General features: G+C 43.9%; 1 protein-coding gene and 1 long non-coding RNA gene across 4 annotated transcripts; one reads left to right on the forward strand and one right to left on the reverse strand.

The window, feature by feature from the left end:
- Window positions 1-1311: 1311 nt before the first annotated feature.
- Window positions 1312-16625, reverse strand: FDFT1 (farnesyl-diphosphate farnesyltransferase 1). 3 transcript variants are annotated; one of them, XM_081346028.1, is made up of 8 exons: window positions 16282-16625; window positions 13611-13708; window positions 10996-11179; window positions 9875-10003; window positions 9022-9213; window positions 7212-7388; window positions 5087-5239; window positions 1312-3745 (listed from the first exon to the last, which is right to left on the reverse strand). In XM_081346028.1, the coding sequence occupies exons 1-8, from the start codon at window positions 16381-16383 to the stop codon at window positions 3527-3529; spliced, it is 1254 nt and encodes a 417-aa protein (XP_081202154.1). In that variant the 5' UTR covers window positions 16384-16625; the 3' UTR covers window positions 1312-3526. The 3 variants fall into 3 exon arrangements, with proteins under 3 accessions (XP_081202154.1, XP_081202153.1, XP_081202152.1); XM_081346027.1 differs by lacking the exon at window positions 16282-16625 and adding an exon at window positions 14455-15180 and having other exon boundaries at window positions 13611-14290; XM_081346026.1 differs by lacking the exon at window positions 16282-16625 and having other exon boundaries at window positions 13611-14326.
- Window positions 5234-7059, forward strand: LOC308678841. Its single transcript, XR_014028684.1, has 2 exons — window positions 5234-5988; window positions 6356-7059. It is a non-coding gene; the product is annotated as an uncharacterized lncRNA (long non-coding RNA).
- Window positions 16626-17007: the final 382 nt, after the last annotated feature.

The raw sequence follows: 17007 nt of genomic DNA on the forward strand, positions 1-17007 counted from the left end.
AACCCCTGCCAACCAGCCAACCTGCCACTTGCAGCACTGCCGCTGCCCACATGACGTTTGTGGCAATGCCACCTGCGCACCGCCACCCACCTGCCACTCGTGGCACTACTGCCCCCTATGCTAGGTTCATGGCAATGCTGCTGCCCATGTAATACTAGCAGCACTACCACAGCCTGCCCATGACAACAGTGGCATGGGGGGTGAGCATGCGCACGCACACACCCAGATAATTCACTTAGCCCGGTGGCCAAGAGGCCACAGTCCGGTAGTGTGCCGCAGTCCATAGGCTGGGGACCTTTAGCCTCTTGTCAAGTTGCATAGAACAAAGCCTCCAGAATCTGTTCTGAAGGTTATTCACCATATCCAAGAAATGGCTTTTAAGTATTAACTGCTGAAGGCCATTACAATAGGCCCTCTAACCTTCATTTATAATTCAAGAAAATTCTCAAGTGATTTCCCCTTCATATAATCAGGGCCTCAGGTTGCAGAGAAAACAAGAATTCCATGCTACAGGTGAAACTCGAAAAATTAGAATATCGTGCAAAAGTTCATTTATTTCAGTAATGCAACTTAAAAGGGGAAACTAATATATGAGATAGACTCATTACATGCAAAGCAAGATAGTTCAAGCCGTGATTTGTCATAATTGTGATGATTATGGCTTACAGCTCATGAAAACCCCAAATCCACAATCTCAGTAAATTAGAATATTACATGCAATCAATAAAACAAGGAGTGTACATAGAACAATATCGGACCTCTGAAAAGTATAAGCATGCATATGTACTCAGTACTTGGTTTGGGCCCCTTTTGCAGCAATTAATGCGGCGTGGCATGGAAGCTATCAGCCTGTGGCACTGCTGAGGTGTTATGGAAGACCAGGATGCTTCAATAGCGGCCTTCAGCTCTTCTGCATTGTTCGGTCTCATGTCTCTCATCTTTCTCTTGGCAATGCCCCATAGATTCTCTATGGGGTTCAGGTCAGGCAAGTTTGCTGGCCAATCAAGCACAGTAATCCCACGGTCATTGAACCAGGTTTTGGTGCTTTTGGCAGTGTGGGCAGGTGCCAAGTCCTGCTGGAAAATGAAGTCAGCATCCCCATAAAGCTCGTCTGCGGAAGGAAGCATGAAGTGCTCCAAAATCTCCTGGTAGACGGCTGCATTGACCCTGGACTTAATGAAACACAGTGGACCAACACCAGCAGATGACATGGCTCCCCAAATCAACACAGGCTGTGGAAACTTCACACTGGACTTCAAGCATCTTGCAGTGTGTGCCTCTCCATTCTTCCTCCAGACTCTGGGTCCTTGGTTTCCAAATGAGATGCAAAAGTTGCTCTAATCAGAAAAGAGGACTTTGGACCACTGAGCAACAGACCAGGTCTGTTTTTCTTTAGCCCAGCTGACGTTTGTTGTTCAGGAGCGGCTTGACAAGAGGAATACATTTGAAGCCCATGTCCAGGATCCGTCTCTTGTGTGGTGGCTCTTGATCCACTGACTCCAGCCTCGGTCCACTCCTTGTGAAAGTCCCCAACACTTTTGAATGGCCTTTTCCTGACAATCCTCTCCAGGCTGTGGTCATCCCTGCTGCTTGTGCACCTTTTTCTTCCACTTTTCCCTTCCACATAACTTTCTATTAATGTGCTTTGATACAGCACTTTGGGAACATCCAACTTCTTTTGCAATTACCTTTTGAGGCTTTCCCTCCTTATGGAGGGTGTCAATGATGGTTTTCTGCACAACTGTCAGATCAGCAGTCTTCCCCATGATTGCAATTCCTACTGAACCAGACAGAGACCATTTAAAGGCTCAGGAACCCTTTGCAGGTGTTATGGCTTAACTAGCTGATTAGAGTGGGACACTTTGAGCCTAGAATATTGCACCTTTTCACAATATTCTAATTTTCTGAGATTGTGGATTTGGGGTTTTCTGAGCTGTAAGCCATAATCATCACAATTATGACAAATCATGGCTTGAACTATCTTGCTTTGCATGTAATGAGTCTATCATATATTAGTTTCCCCTTTTAAGTTGCATTACTGAAATAAATGAACTTTTGCACGATACTCTAATTTTTTGAGTTTCACCTGTAATTCCAGAGCAGATGGGTGATCTTCAAAATGCTAAGTAGGGTTGATTGTGGTTGGCTATTGAGACCACCTGGAAATACTGGGGCTTTAGATTAGGAAGTCAACCATTCTAGAACAGACATGTGAAACTTGCGATGTCATGTGATGTCAGGCGGCGTATTGGAGCTTTTTCTCCATTGCCAGCAATGGGGTGGGCGCAGTTTCTTCATGATGCATCCGGCCCGTGGGCCGGCAGTTTGACACCCGTCTAGAAGGCAATAGTAAACCAATTGTGAGTTTGTTGCCAAGAAAGCAAATGCATACATTCCAGTGACACGAGGAGTAGAGCTCAACTTGGAGTCTTATTATCAGAACTTGTAAAAGCTCTGCATCAGTCCACATAACTATTCCTCACTGCCATGGACATATACTTTTCTAGATTGATTTCTTCATTTTTGAGATTTAACTTTATGAATCTCATTCTAAAGCATTTGAACAGATGCTTTGTAAAGCACCCTTCTTGGGCTTCTTTGGGACAGTGCTTTAGTGTTTGCATGCAGACAACAGATTATTGGGAGAACTAGCGAAACAAAATTGTAGGCCATGTGTTTGGGCAGATACCTGGGATGAAACTGCAAAAGGAAACAGCTATGTGAAGATATTGGGAGGATCTCTGGCCTGCATCTTCTAAAATTCTCAGCCCTATTTTACATGTTATCCCAGACTAGATCTAGAACTTCTCCAAGGTTGCTACAAAAGCTGTTAAAAGTATACTGATTCTCAGTGCCAATCTTTGCTTCAGGAGCGGGCAGCTTTACTGTAGATGACGCCAGAGTTTTGTCCTATCTCACAGATTTATACTATTTTCCTCTCTGTTGACTCCCCAAATCCCTTGCATATTACAATATAAAAACCTTTCCAAGAGGCACAATAACATTTATGGAAAGAAAAAATAACAACCATGTAATAAGACAAATATCTATCTTCAAAGTTAATTGTCAGGAGAAATTCCTAAATTAGTGCAACGTAGGACAGTACAGGCTTTGGAAATTTTTTGAACAGAAAATGCGGTGCTTGAATTACAGCAGGACTTAGAGGAGCGGTTTTATCACCACATTTTTACTGTCAAAATTCACAAAGACTTCAAAACATCAGAGTTAAAAACCATCCTACATCAAAAAACAAATGCAGATCAAACTGCAGAAAAGAAAATATTACGTAAGACTCAAACAAAATTGGCTGTAGCTAGTTTAGCTGGAAAAAAAGCAAATGTCTCCATGGGAAACTCTTTGTTAGAGGCTTCAAAACCAGCAGCAGATGCTTTCAAATGAAGGCTTCCAGTTCAATCAGCTTGCAATGAAACATTCGCCGTCTTGTTCCTTACATTCCTGAGACTCCAAAAAGTTCTCCCATTTCAAAATATTCTCCTTCCAAGCGCAGTACAAGAGAGCTCCACCCTCAGTTCTCACCAGTGTGCACATATTCTTCTGCTTTTGAGACAGTGTTCAGATACTGCCAGCTCAAGGCAGCCAAAATCATAATGCAGGAAAAATAGAGGGGTGAATAATGGGTCTGGGAGACCAGAGTACCACTGGGTAAGCTCATGGATTGGACAGTGTTGACAATCTGTTGAGTTTTGGCAGAGGAAGGGTCTGTACTTGGGACCTTCTGGTAGATCTAGTGAGAGAAAGAAGTCATTCAGGATAACATAGCTACAGAACGATAATAGAAACTAGAGATAAAACAGACTAATCGGTAAGTTAAAAGAAGGAATTTCAGTAAAACTTCAAATACAGTTGTCACAAATAACACATCACAGATTGATGGAACGATTCCAGGTGGCTTTTCTACTAAAAATACATTTATGGATTGTTTGACTCTCTGCCAGTTGGTGCCATCTCACAATCTAATTTGAAATAATAAAATATTAAGTTTGCCATTTTTAGATCATCGTTAGAGCCCCATTTTGGGTTTCCATAGGCAAAGCTTGGCATATTTATAATTTTGTTAAAGAGTGGAAAAAGAAATTGCATTACTAGGAGAAGAAAGAAAGGAGTTGTTAAACAAGCCTGTACACAGGGTTCTGTGGGTTTGTGGTACTCTTTAGTTTTTTGGCCAAGCCAGAGCTTTTGCTATGTTTCCATTACATGTCTGTGAAACAGTCACTCCCCTCCCTCTTCCTTAAAAACAATTCCCATGAAAAAACAGCAACCCTTTTCCATTTCTTTCTTTCTTTCTCTTCCTCTTCTTAGCTAGTAAAAAAAAAGAGAAGCTGCATAGGGAAGGAATGAACAGATAGCATGGAGGGGATTCAGGGGAAAGAGGACTTCATTATACCAGTTCAGCCCTTTTTGCTCAATGACTTTTCCAAATCCCATATATACTGAAACATTACACATTTTAGTTTGTTTTCCTTTGAAGAAATTCATAGCAGCAAATATATGGAATAGCCCAACAGATGGTCCTTGCTTAATGATTGCTTGTCAGCACTATTTAAACATATAATGGTGCTAAATCAATGGTGGTTCTGAGGAGTCCTCATATTGGAGCAGAGTTCCCAGTCACACAATCGCCATTTGCAACCTTTTTTGCCAGTTTCTTACAAGCAAAGTCAGTGAGGAAGCTAGCAGGAAGTCACAAATTAGATTCAGTTTCAGCATGTTATGCAAATCCAGCCATCTGAATATCAAAGCCAGATCATCCTAGACCAGGCATGTCAAACTGCCGGCCCATGGGCTGGATGCATCATACTGAAACCACGCCCACCCAATTGCTGGCAATGGGGGGAAAGTTGTGATATATCATACGACGTCACATGATGTCCTAGACCAAATCCAATCTCCTAAGCCTTACATCATGTTGTGCAAAATTTGCTCTCCCACTTCACAGTTTCAAAGTAAAAAGACAGGTCCTGGTGATTACCATACATCTGTATGGGAATACATGCTAACTCAAGTAACGTCTCCCACAAAAAGGCATTTACATCAGGAATCGAATATCTAGACTTTTCAAACTCACCTCTTCCATATATTGGTACATGATGGTTTTGACAGCCTGTATGTTAGTAGCATCCATCATCAATGTGACTGCTTGTCCCTTTCTAATCTTCACCACACCTTTGAATATCTGTTGGTTGTTGTAGCAAGCTGCCAAGGTGGCTATAGCCATCACCTGGGCAGGAAAGAGGATAATTAAGAACAGCAGGTATTTGTGTATTTGTACACAAGCAGACTCCAAAGAAAAACACAGAGCTATTTTTAAAAAAATAATTTATAAAGATCAGCATGCTGCTTAAAGGCTTTGAGTTTTATAAAATAGTCTAGTTATGTCACATATGTCAGAAGGACAGCAATATAAATGTGATAATTTTTTTTTCCTTCTGTTCAGTTGTGTCCAGTTCTTGGATACTGCCTGGATAAGTCCCTGCAATTTTCTTGGCAAAGTTTTTCAGAAGTGTTTTGCTACCACCTTTTTCCTAGGGCTGAGAAAAAATGACTGGCCCAAAGTCATCCAGTTGGCTTTGTGCCAAAGGTGGGAGTAAAACTCAAGTCTCCTGGTTTCTAAGCCTGATGACTTAACCATTACAACAAACTGGCTCTCGATATACATACATACACAGAATACCCATGGCAACAGTGAATTAATGATAAATGGCCCAGATGTTCAACATACAGAAAGGAAAGCTGTGTTCCTGGAAAGGGAACATGGGCCTGCATGGACAGGGCATCATCATCATCATCATCATCAAGTGCCTCAAGAGGAATGTACCTTCTTACAACAAACCAAAAGCCCATAAAAGTGTGTCTGGTTGTTTTGATATCACTTCCTAAGTAAGGCAAAACCAGGTCTTTTTCAGCAAGTTGTAGGAATCTAGCAACTTTCTTAACAAATTACATGAACCAAGTGTTATACCATACAAGGTTTTGTATAAGGTAAAGGTAAAGGTTCCCCCGCACATGCGTGCTAGTCATTTCCGACTCTAGGGGCCGGTGCTCATCTCCGTTTCAAAGCCGAAGAGCCAGCGCTTGTCCGAGGACGTCTCCGTGGTCATGTGGCCGGCATGACTAGACGCCAAAGGCGCACGGAACGCTGTTACCTTCCCACCGCAGTGGTCCCTATTTTTCTACTTGCATTTTTACATGCTTTCGAACTGCTAGGTTGGCAGAAGCTTGGACGAGTAACAGGCGCTCACTCTGCTACACGGCACTCGGGATTCGACCCGCCAAACTGCCGACCTTCCGATCGACAAGCTCAGCGTCCTAACCCACTGAGCCACCGCGTCCCTAGGTTTTGTATACACAGCAACTATTTTTAGTTAACTTAGTTTTACAAAGGTAATCCCAAGAATAGTGAAAAGCAGAAAAGACTATCTACAAGTGTCACTCAAAAATGTATACCCAATGCATTTTTGCATCCTTTTTCACTGTTTTAGACTATGACAAATGAATAAACTAATGGTTTATCATACTGCTATGACAATGGGTACCGATCACATGATGAATCTCATATTATCCAAGACTATTTTAAAATAGCTTAATTAGTCTTCTAATTCAGTGATGAACAAGCTCATTATCTACAAGTCAAATTATTTACTGCCTTTTTCCAGGATATTTCTCAACCTACAATCCTACCCTTTCCAGCAATCCTTCATTTAAAATACATTAACTAAGTTTGAAGTTCAAAGCTTTTTAAGATCAGCCAGGTTAGGCTTCATCTAGCATTCTAGGAGGCATTGTTGATTGGCGCTCACTCATTTGAAAATGAGATTAGTCCCCTTTTTTATTCATGATCCAGAAGATTGTTAAGGAGCTGTTCCTGAAGGCATTTAGTAATTAATTTTGGTATTACTCCAACTCATTATTACTTTATTTACTGTGATTATTTTAACTATGTTTTTTGAACTATTGTTGCTTTGTTAATTGTGAACTGCCAGGAGTCCTTGATAGATTTGACAGGGTGTAAATGTAATACATCACAGGTGTCAAACTTGATCACGTCAGTGGACGTATTGTGTATCGTGACTTTTTTGCCTTTGCAGAGCTGGGGTGGACGTGGCCTGCATGTGACGCATCTGGACCACAGGCCGCCAGTTTGACACCCCTGTAATAAGTGAACAAAAAGAAAAAAAGACAATACAATTTACCTGTGGAATAGCACAGAAATTGAACACACTTTGATTCTTCAAGTGGGACAAATATGTCAAGACATCAGGAACATGATGTAGGGCGTTGGTAATGAGCTCATTCATACACTGGACGGCTTTGTCAATGTTCTCTGGCTTAGCGAGATCTGACAGCTTCTTCACATACTTGCTCCAAACCTAGGAACACCAAGAGGTCAGGGTTGCTGAAGCCACTTTTGCAGAATTTCAAAGAAACTGTTACTGAGCAGCTGAAATTTGCTAGTTTTCACACATTAGTTTTGCAGGGATTATGCTTATCCAATATGTCTTGTAATGAAGGCTGTTTGAGCATATCACTGATGCTACTAACTAGCAATGAAAATTTCCAACAGTGTCCCAACGTTATGTAAAGTACAAGATTAGATCAGAGCAATGCAAAATCATCCTTGCTTTGTCTAACTGGTTATTCCACTCAACTAAGCACAAAACGTTATGCTCATCCCAAGAGCAAAGTTACTCTTTTGTTCACCCTCTAAAGCTTGCATGCTTTAAGTCAGGGGTCCCCAATCCCCAGTCTGCATCCCATTGGGAACCTGGTCATGCAAGTGGGAGGCGGATACACAAAGCTACATGCACATGCAAAATCATCCCCTCCCCCCTCCCAGCTATCAATTCGCAGAGCCAGAAAGGTTAGCGACTGCTGCTCTAAGTCAATGTTTCACAATTTCACCAATTTTAAAATGTGTAGACTTCCAGCCATGGGGCAGGGAGAAGCAGCTACTAAGAAGGCTGAGACTCCAGGACCGTGGCAGCTTAGCAAGCACTGGTGGCCCACCTGAAACAGTTGAGATGTGGGAGAGAAATGGGGGGGGATATTACAGCACTCATAGTTATAAGGGAAGGTATGCTGCCAAGTGCCCAAATTTTAATAAAGCGACCTCAGGGATCTTGCAGTGGCCATAACTGCTGTAACTCCCTTCATTCAGCACCATTATAATTTCAATCAGTCACTAAACAAATGGTCATAAGTCAAGGACCATCTAGATTAGTAGCCATTCTGGGAGGTATTAGGAGACCACTAGCAGTTCGAAAGCACGTAAAAATGCAAGTAGAAAAATAGGGACCACTACGGTGGGAAGGTAACAGCGTTCCGTGCGCCTTTGGCGTCTAGTCATGCCGGCCACATGACCACGGAGACGTCCTCGGACAAGCGCTGGCTCTTCGGCTTTGAAACGGAGATGAGCACCGGCCCCTAGAGTCGGAAACGACTAGCACGCATGTGCGGGGGAACCTTTACCTTTACCTTTTATGATCAATTACTGAGTTTTCACAAAGTGCCTGCCAGAGCAGCTTCTGAAAAAGGTTTCTCTGACTCTTGTGACTGTTAGAGAAGGCTCTATGATCTATCAGACTGTCAAAGCGCCAGTCAATATATCCTTCTCAAGGACTATGCAAACCTATTAGCAGCCATAATTTAATAACAAAAACAGCAGTAATAACAGTTATAAAGAGACAGAGGATATTTCCCTGCTGCAATTAACAATAGGGAAGCATTAGTTCTGACTGCAGGAGACAGAATTCAATTTTTCTCCACCAATCTTGGGGACAACTGGAACATTTTACATGTGAATGAGACCACCTTATGTGTAGATATATGCAGCCTCAAGCTATCACTGCATAGGATCCTTGGGCAGAAAAAATTGCCCACGCATTCCACATCAATTAAACAGTAATGATCAGGATGGAACCTAGCAGCTTTTGCATGCTGTACACATTCATACCACTGAGTTAAGATCTCTTTCTCACATCTACCATACTCTTTTTCGTTTACCTCTTTGGGCCAGAATTCTCTGCCTTCAAGTTGGTCCTCCAGATAATCCCTAATGATGTTGGTTTTCTGCAGAAAAAGTCCCATGGAGTTGGCCAGTTCTACGTCTTGACCGACAACAGGATCTTCTAATTCTGAGGCAGAGAAGAGCCGGGAGAGGCCAATTCCCACCAAGCCAGCAACGTAGTGGCAATACTATAGGTTGGAACATTCAGAGCTTTATTAAGATGTTTTTTTAAAAAAATCTAGTTCGCTCCATAAAAGCTGCAGCTACTGAACTTTACAATTTCTTTTCTTGAATTACTTTTGCTAAAGCAATATATATCATGAAAGAAAGAAAAAAAAACAATGTAAACTGCTAGGAACATTTTATAGCCACTGTTACAAATGGGGTTGTTTTGGAATGAGTTTAAGGGCCAAAAGTTCAGCATTTAAAACCCCAGAACCTTGACCATATAATTATTAGGCCTGTTCATTTTAAGAGCATGAGATTATATGTCACTCAGTCTGCAACAGATTTTGAATGATGAAATTCTTTATGCCAGCCTTATGGTTATGAGTGAATGAAATCCATACCAAAGACCAGCTCCAGTTCCAAGATACCTAAACTGCAGAGATCAGCTCCTCTGAGCTAAAGAAACATCCCTAATATCAGTCTGAGTACCACTTTTCCCTTATGCTATAGAAGCTATTCACTTTTACTGTTTCTTCTTAAATATTCTGTCCCCATGCTGATGGGCATTATACATTAAAAGCCTCATTGAACAGAAGTTTTTGAGGGTCTCTGTACTGTAAGCTTAATGGTTATAGCTAACATACAGGTTTTCCAGAATTCATACCTCCGCAACTCACTCACCTTGTCCCACTCTTCGTTAGAATTCACCTTCTTTTCCAAAAACTCTGCCATACCAAGCCCCATCTTGTGACAAATGTCAGCAATCACATCTTGATAGACTTTTGCCAAATTCCGAAACTCCAGGGAAATCTAAAGGCAAGAAAAGAAACAGGATTATAAAAAATGATACATGTGTCTCTTCCTGCCACCCCCACCCCCCAAAAAAAACTTCTGAATTGATAAGGAGCTCAAGAGTGCTAGCACATTTCAGGTTCCATGCATGTAAACTTAAAAATATGATTTCAGCAGTCCTTTAATCTTGAATTTACCAACAGTCAAATGTCATATATATGAGCAATACTGGAAATATCCTTAGAAGAAGATACTTGGGCAAGTTATTTCTATCCAGGAGGACCAAAATCAATGCACTCAAGTTTAAACAGATCGTATTACTTCCAAATAAATAATGGCGAAATGCTATGTGATTTTTCTTAGCTATATAATTAGTTCTGCAAACTTCACTAGCAAGGATACATAACTATTTGAAAGCTATTCCTTAATTGTTACTTCCTTTCCTCTTGAGCGCAATACATACAAAGCTTGATCACCTTCTGAAGGGCTACAGTTATTTAAAAGATTAAATGAGTGTCAGAGTTTAATTTACACAGAACACATCTACACAGCATGTTTTTGGCACTTTGCCATGAAAGTAAGAAACTGGCAGCTTCAGGCTAACTAAAAGCCCATCTAGCAACCAGCCACAAATATTCAAGAATCTCCTAAGTACAAGCATGTATTTCAGCTGTTGCCTCCTAGCAGTTGTAATTTAACATTTACCTAGGATTCTGAGGCTGGCAATAACCTTTAGATTAAAACCACTGCTAGCCCAATTCTTCATACATTTATCCTATTTACTTTTCAACTGAGAACCCTACTACACCAATGGTACAAATATCCACCTAAACCCTGTGATGAAATATCTGTCTCCTGTATCTTTTAGGACAGGAAACTTCCAAACAGATGTTACTATATCTGATTTTAAGACTGATCCCCTCCCTCTTACTAAAGTCAGAGAAAAGAGCCTTAGAGCTCTTTATACCTTAACTGCATAAATGCATGAAATTTGGAGAAGCACCACTCACCGTTGGAAAGTCTTCCAGCACCTGTCTGTCCTTCTCTTTGCTCTCCATAAATTTCCAGTCTGGCTGATATAAATAGGAGTGAAAATTGTGTAACATGGGGACCTTAGCTTCAAGATTGATAGTCATGTCATCTTCTACAGTATCCAGAGCTCGGAGAACCAAATAGAAAATGCACACTGCATGGCTACAGAGAAAAGGAAAAGGATTGTTTGTGACTTAGATGCCAGAGGAAAGAGAAATTTGTCCCGTTTGTGATAGCTGAATCGTATTTTTCCAGGCACCCACAAAGGATTAATAATAAGAAGCATATGTTCTTCCAGATCAATGCAATAGGTATGAAAGAAAACAAAGGAAACAGCCTGGCTCTGATCCTGTTAACTGTTGCTAATAGATTGTACACTAAAAGAATTGTAGCCTCTGCAATGAAACCTTTCTTTAAAGTTCTGTGGATCATAAACTATAATAAATACAGTGGTAGTATATTGCATATACTATATAATATAGTTTTATAATAAATGTGAACATCACAGTAATAATAAACCCTGAATTTGCTTTTTATGAGTTTTATATAAGCATTCTCAATTTAGAAGAACTGGGAAAGGGTGGACTGAAGTCCACTGACTACTTTTTGAGCACCCAAAAGTTACAGTTGATGAGGCTTCAAAATTCTAAAAGGCTTTTCTTCTTATGGGTAAGGTCATGGGAGACATAATAAAGTAATTTATTTTACAGCAGACAGTAGTGGGAAAGCTTAAAGTCGATGGATAATAACTACAGCCAGAGCTAACTTCAGGAGATGCACATAGCTTATGTTTCTGACTCTTATCCTAGGGCAGATATGTCAAACACAAGGCCCGGGGGCCGGATTCGGCCCGCGAAGTGGTTTCATGTGGCCCGCAAAGCCATCCTGGAAACAGTGAGGGAACGGCCCCCGCTGCCTTGGCCCCGGCCCAGGCTGGCCAGGAGCCAATGTACAACTTCATGGTGGTCATCTATGCTGAAATACATTCAGTCTTAGCTCCACAAGGCCATCTGGAAACAGCGAGGGACTGGTCCCTGCTGTGTCGGCCCCGCCTCCTGGGCGCACGCTGGGGAGGTATCACCCTTTGTTAGGAATGAAGAAATGAACCATCGCCTGGAAGTTGCCAGCACATGGCCCTGCCTACTTCAGGCAGGCTAGGGGCTGGGCAGCGTTGCACTTCTCTTCAGATTCGTGCCACCCAGCTCAACCTTTCGACACTATGAGGAAAGTGCCCTGCTTCCTACCAAAAATGGGCAGGCTAGTGGCTGGGCGGCATCGCACTTTTCTTTTGATTTGTACTGCCTGGCTCAGCCTCTTGGCGCAGTGAGAGTGCCCCGCTGCCTGCTGAAACTGGGCAGGCTGGGGCTGGGCGGCATCGCACTTCTCTTCGGATTCGTGCTGCCTGGCTCAGCCTCTAGGCATTGTGAGGAGAGCGCCCCGCTGCCTGCCAAAACCAGGCAGACTGGGGGCTGGGCAGCACTGTGCAGGTAACGTCACCTCTCACGTTGCTCATGGCATCCTCTCCCCCAGAGCCCACCAAGCCGGATATGTGAAGTAGGTGAGGGCCATGTGCTGGCCACTTCCAAGCGATGGTGCATTTCTTCATTCCTCGCGAAGGATGACACTTCCCCAGCTGCGTTTCTTGCCTGCTTTTCTCCCTCCCTCATCTCAAATATTTTCCCACCACTTTGTTCAAAGGAAGGAAGGAAGGAGAGGGAGGGTCTGAGGGAAGTCCTGCCTTAGTCCTGCCCTGCTGCCCTTTCACCATCCCCTTGCACCCTCCTTCTGTCCTATCCAGGGGGGTCTCCCATCCTATTGCTAAGGAAGCTTTGGATACAAAGCTGGGTCTCCTCACTTTGCCCTCGTACCCATCATGAGCAACCTGGCTAAGGAGAGCAAGCACAGCAGCTGGGCGCCCCCTTGGGGAAGTGGGGCTGGGCTTAGTGCTGCGGGTGCTTGAGGGCCAGTCTGGGCATTTGACCCCTGCGCCACTGTCCACCCCACCCCCCCACATGGCCTGAGAGGAACAGTGAGGCTCCTCCAGTGGACCATGCCTTGGCACTTGCCCTGGCCCCATCTCCTTCTGCCAGAGACCCTTAGATCTGTCCCACTCCTGCCCAGCCCCATAGGTAACCTTGACCTGAACCATGTAGAGCTGGCCACGCCCACCCAGTAGGCCACACGCACTCCAGCCATGCCCACCCTGGCCACACACACCCCCAGGGCAACCGCAATGCTGATGCGGCCCTCAATGAAATTGAGTTTGACACCTCTATCCTAGGCAAAAGCTCTAGCATCTCCAGTTGAAGCTATGCCAACACCAGTTAGCAAAAACAAAGCTGGTACAAATCAGAATGGTCCGATCTTGTAAAAAGTAGATGTTCTGCTTTTTGCTATGAGCAGTCCTTCCCAATTACAATTAAACCTTTTCAGATCATTTTCTGAACTGCAACTGGTTTAGCTTTCCTCCCCAGCCGTGGATTCTAAGTGATGAGAACCTCAGTATCACGTCGGTGAATAGTGTCCCAAATTTCCTAAAGTCACTCCGTTATTTCCTTTTCCCAGCAAGGAAGTAGGAATCACAAAAACTCACCGCAACTCCCCGTCCAGAGCTTGGATGACCGCGGCGAAGCTCCGGCTGGTTTGGTTCAAGTACTTGTAACATACCCGGAGGCTGTCGCTGAGCGAGTCCTGCAAAAGGAGCACAGGCGGAGGGGCAGCCTGAGCAATCAGAAAGCGAGGCCGCGAGCGCTGCGGGAGCCGAGGGGTGCCGCCGCCGTTCCGCAACCGGCCACTGCCAGTCCAGCAGGAACTCGACCCGCCGCCACCTGCACGCGGCGGAGAAAAGGCCAAGGTGCGCTTGAAAAGGGACGTGGCGGCCTTGGAGCTGCAACTGGCCATAGAAAACGGATTCAAGGCCGGAGAGGCGCACGGCTAACTGGCCGCCACCCCTTCGCCCCTCGCAGGACCCCCTGAGCCTGGGGGCTACGGGGCATTGAATTGGTTCCGGGGCGCCACCGAAGCGAGACCCGCCCACCGCCCTCTCACGTTTGGACTGTTTTGTTTTCTTCTCCAAGCGCGCAGGCCCCGCCCGCCAGGCAGGCCGAAGGGGAAGTTCCGCAAAGGATCTGCAGGGAGCGGGCCGCAGTCCAGATAACCGGAGCGAATGCCGTACGAGCGCATTGGGAGGGAAGGCTCGATACGCGCTTTTATCCATTCCTTTGGAGGCAAATCCCGCTAAGCCCGAAGAACCTCCGCGTCGGGGAAAGAAACCTTACCGCCTATTGAGTTCACATCACGTAGAGCAGCGTTTCCCAACCTTAGGAACTTGAAGATGCGTGGACTTCAACTCCCAGAATTCCCCAGCCAGCTATGCTGGCTGGGGAATTCTGGGAGTTGAAGTCCACGCATCTTCAAGTTCCTAAAGGTTGGGAAACGCTGACGTGGAGGCTTACTGAATATCGTAGTATTTTTTTATTGAATAAATGCAACGAGCAAGGTTTTTATCATAAAGCACGGTTTGCCAACCACAATGCCAGTCCTTGTGATGAATGCTAAACCATAATGTGCTTTGTTCACATTACTTGATGTGGGGTGTGAAGCTAGTAGCCATGATGGCCTTTTCAACAATGAATAAAACAAACCTATCTTAGCACGGTTTGTGAACTGTGCAGTCCAAAACGGTTAAGGACTGATCAGCAAGCCCAGGGGTCTTCAAACCTGACCCCTTTTATGAGTTGTGGCTGAGGAATTCTGGGAGTTGAAGTCCACAAGTCATAAAAGGGACAAGTTTGACAAAAACCATCGTCCTTGAACTGTTTGTAAAGGCATACTAGAGTATACAGGAATAGAGTAATATTTTTATTGTCACTTTAAATGTACACTAATCAGCATACATTAAAATGAGATTTCGTTGCATACAGCTAAATAGTCTAAAAAACAGGGGTGTCAAACTGCCGGCCCACGGGCCGGAGTGTCACGGAGAAACCGCGCCCATCCCATTTTCGGCAATGGGAAAAAGTTCTGATACATCGTGCAACGTCACGAGTTTGACATGCCTGGTCTAAAAGGTTGTGCGCAAGGAGATGAGCTGTTTTCTGTTGAAACTGACAAAAGAATAAAATGCAATCTGTTGAAATTAAAGGATATCACCATTGACTTTGGGAGGAATTTTACCTCGTTGCAAGTAATGATGTCTTTTATGTTTATTTCAGTGATTCTATTAGAGAAATCATATTTTCTATATCCCGCACCCCTAGAATGCTTCTGATATATTCTCACACCACTTACAAAAGTTCAAAATAATGGCAATGAATTATGCATATAGACTATAATTTTGAAACTTCTAAACCCAAGTTTTCGCACCCCTTGGAATATCGTCTCGCACCCCTGGTTGGGAACCTGCTCTAAACCCACCTTAAATAACATTCCAAGTCAGTATATTCATACTGCATTTGAAAGCATTTTCATTACCTCATTGTCTCTCAGTATTATCTGCTTATGAAGAGTAATGATCCTGCTATGGGATTGTTTTAATAAGAAATTATATTATGTTTATGTTATGTTATATTAATTACATTATATTATATATGTATGTAAGGACACGGTGGCTCAGAAGGTTAGGACGGTGAGCTTGTCGATCAGAAGATCGGCAGTTTGGCAGGTCAAATCCCAAGTGCCGCATAGCAGAGTGAGCGCCTGTTACTCGTCCCAGCTTCTGCCAACCTAGCAGTTCAAAAGCAAGTAAAAATGCAAGTAGAAAAATAGGGACCACTATGGTGGGAAGGTAACAGCGTTCCGTGCGCCTTTGGCGTCTAGTCATGCCGGCCACGTGACCACGGAGACATCCTCGGACAAGTGCTGGTTCTTCGGCTTTGAAACGGAGATGAGCACCGGCCCCTAGAGTTGGAAACGACTAGCACGCATGTGCGGGGGAAACTTTACCTTTTATATATGTATGTGTATTTATGCATATCAGCGAACTTGAGCCACCATGTCCCATATATATACATACACACATACACACACATACACACACACACACACACATATGAAATAAAGGAATGGTTGCATGAGAGGACAAGGCTGTTTCCCTTCTCATGCAACTATTGCTTTATAATCCATTGTCATTCTGCTTTATTTTTTCGTTTCTCCATCTGCCTTATCCATTAAAAAAAGAAAACCTCTTGTTCTTGTGCCACAGTAGAAAACAAAATGAAAAAATAACCAAAGGAATAAAATATTCAACAAGAAGCCCCACTCACTTGGTCCATCTTGGGCATCACTGTCTTGTATCCACCCATTTTAAACTTCACCAGATTGTAGATCTCCTCTGGGTGACCGAGCCATTTCTTTAGCAGCTCCATTGACTTTTGCGTCGACCTAACAAGGCAGGGACGGTGTTGCTGTTTCAAGAGAAGATTCCTTCTCCCTTCTCCTAACCTTTTTTTCTAACTACCTTTTCCACCTGCCTTTGCTTTTCCAGTAATTCCTTCCTCTCGCCCCCACTTCTAATTTTTGACGTGTCCGTCCCCGCTCAATTTATTCCCCTCTCTCTCTGTCTTTATATAGCTGCTTCTTGCTTCTTTCCCCGCCTAGGGGTTTTCAGCAGAGAGGTAATTCCCCCCTCCACGACACGCCACCTGTAATTTTATTCCACTTCTCCGGCCGTGGGGATACTTCCATACAAAGGCATCTTCCAACCCACACCGGTTCCACTTCGTTGCCTCTCTGCCTGCGTTAGTCCCCTAGCAGCAACCAATCAGCAGGCAGCACCCCCGATTCGGTAGGTGATAGGAAACTGAGTAGCCGCGCGGTTCTCGCACCAGGAAGACGACAGCCAATTAGACCATTTCGGGCTGGTGTGACGATCCGTCGCTTTCTCTTGGTTGGTCAGTGTTCGGCCATAGGCGACGTAAAATGGCAGGATTGATTTCGAATCGCCGGGTTTCTTAAAGGTGCCGTACGATCTTTTCTTTGTGCAAGGAAGC

Source organism: Vipera berus, assembly GCF_964194415.1.
Source record: "Vipera berus genome assembly, chromosome: 1".
NCBI classification, from domain to species: Eukaryota; Metazoa; Chordata; class Lepidosauria; order Squamata; family Viperidae; genus Vipera; species Vipera berus.

Coding starts and splice junctions, on each gene's coding strand:
- FDFT1 (XM_081346027.1), bottom strand. CDS start 13,918: ATGGCCAGTTGCAGCTCCAAGGCCGCCACGTCCCTTTTCAAGCGCACC. Junction 10,004..10,995: donor TGCTGGAAGACTTTCCAACG/GTGAGTGGTGCT, acceptor TCTTGCCTTTAG/ATTTCCCTGGAGTTTCGGAA. Junction 7,389..9,021: donor GAGAATTCTGGCCCAAAGAG/GTAAACGAAAAA, acceptor TGGTGTTCCTAG/GTTTGGAGCAAGTATGTGAA.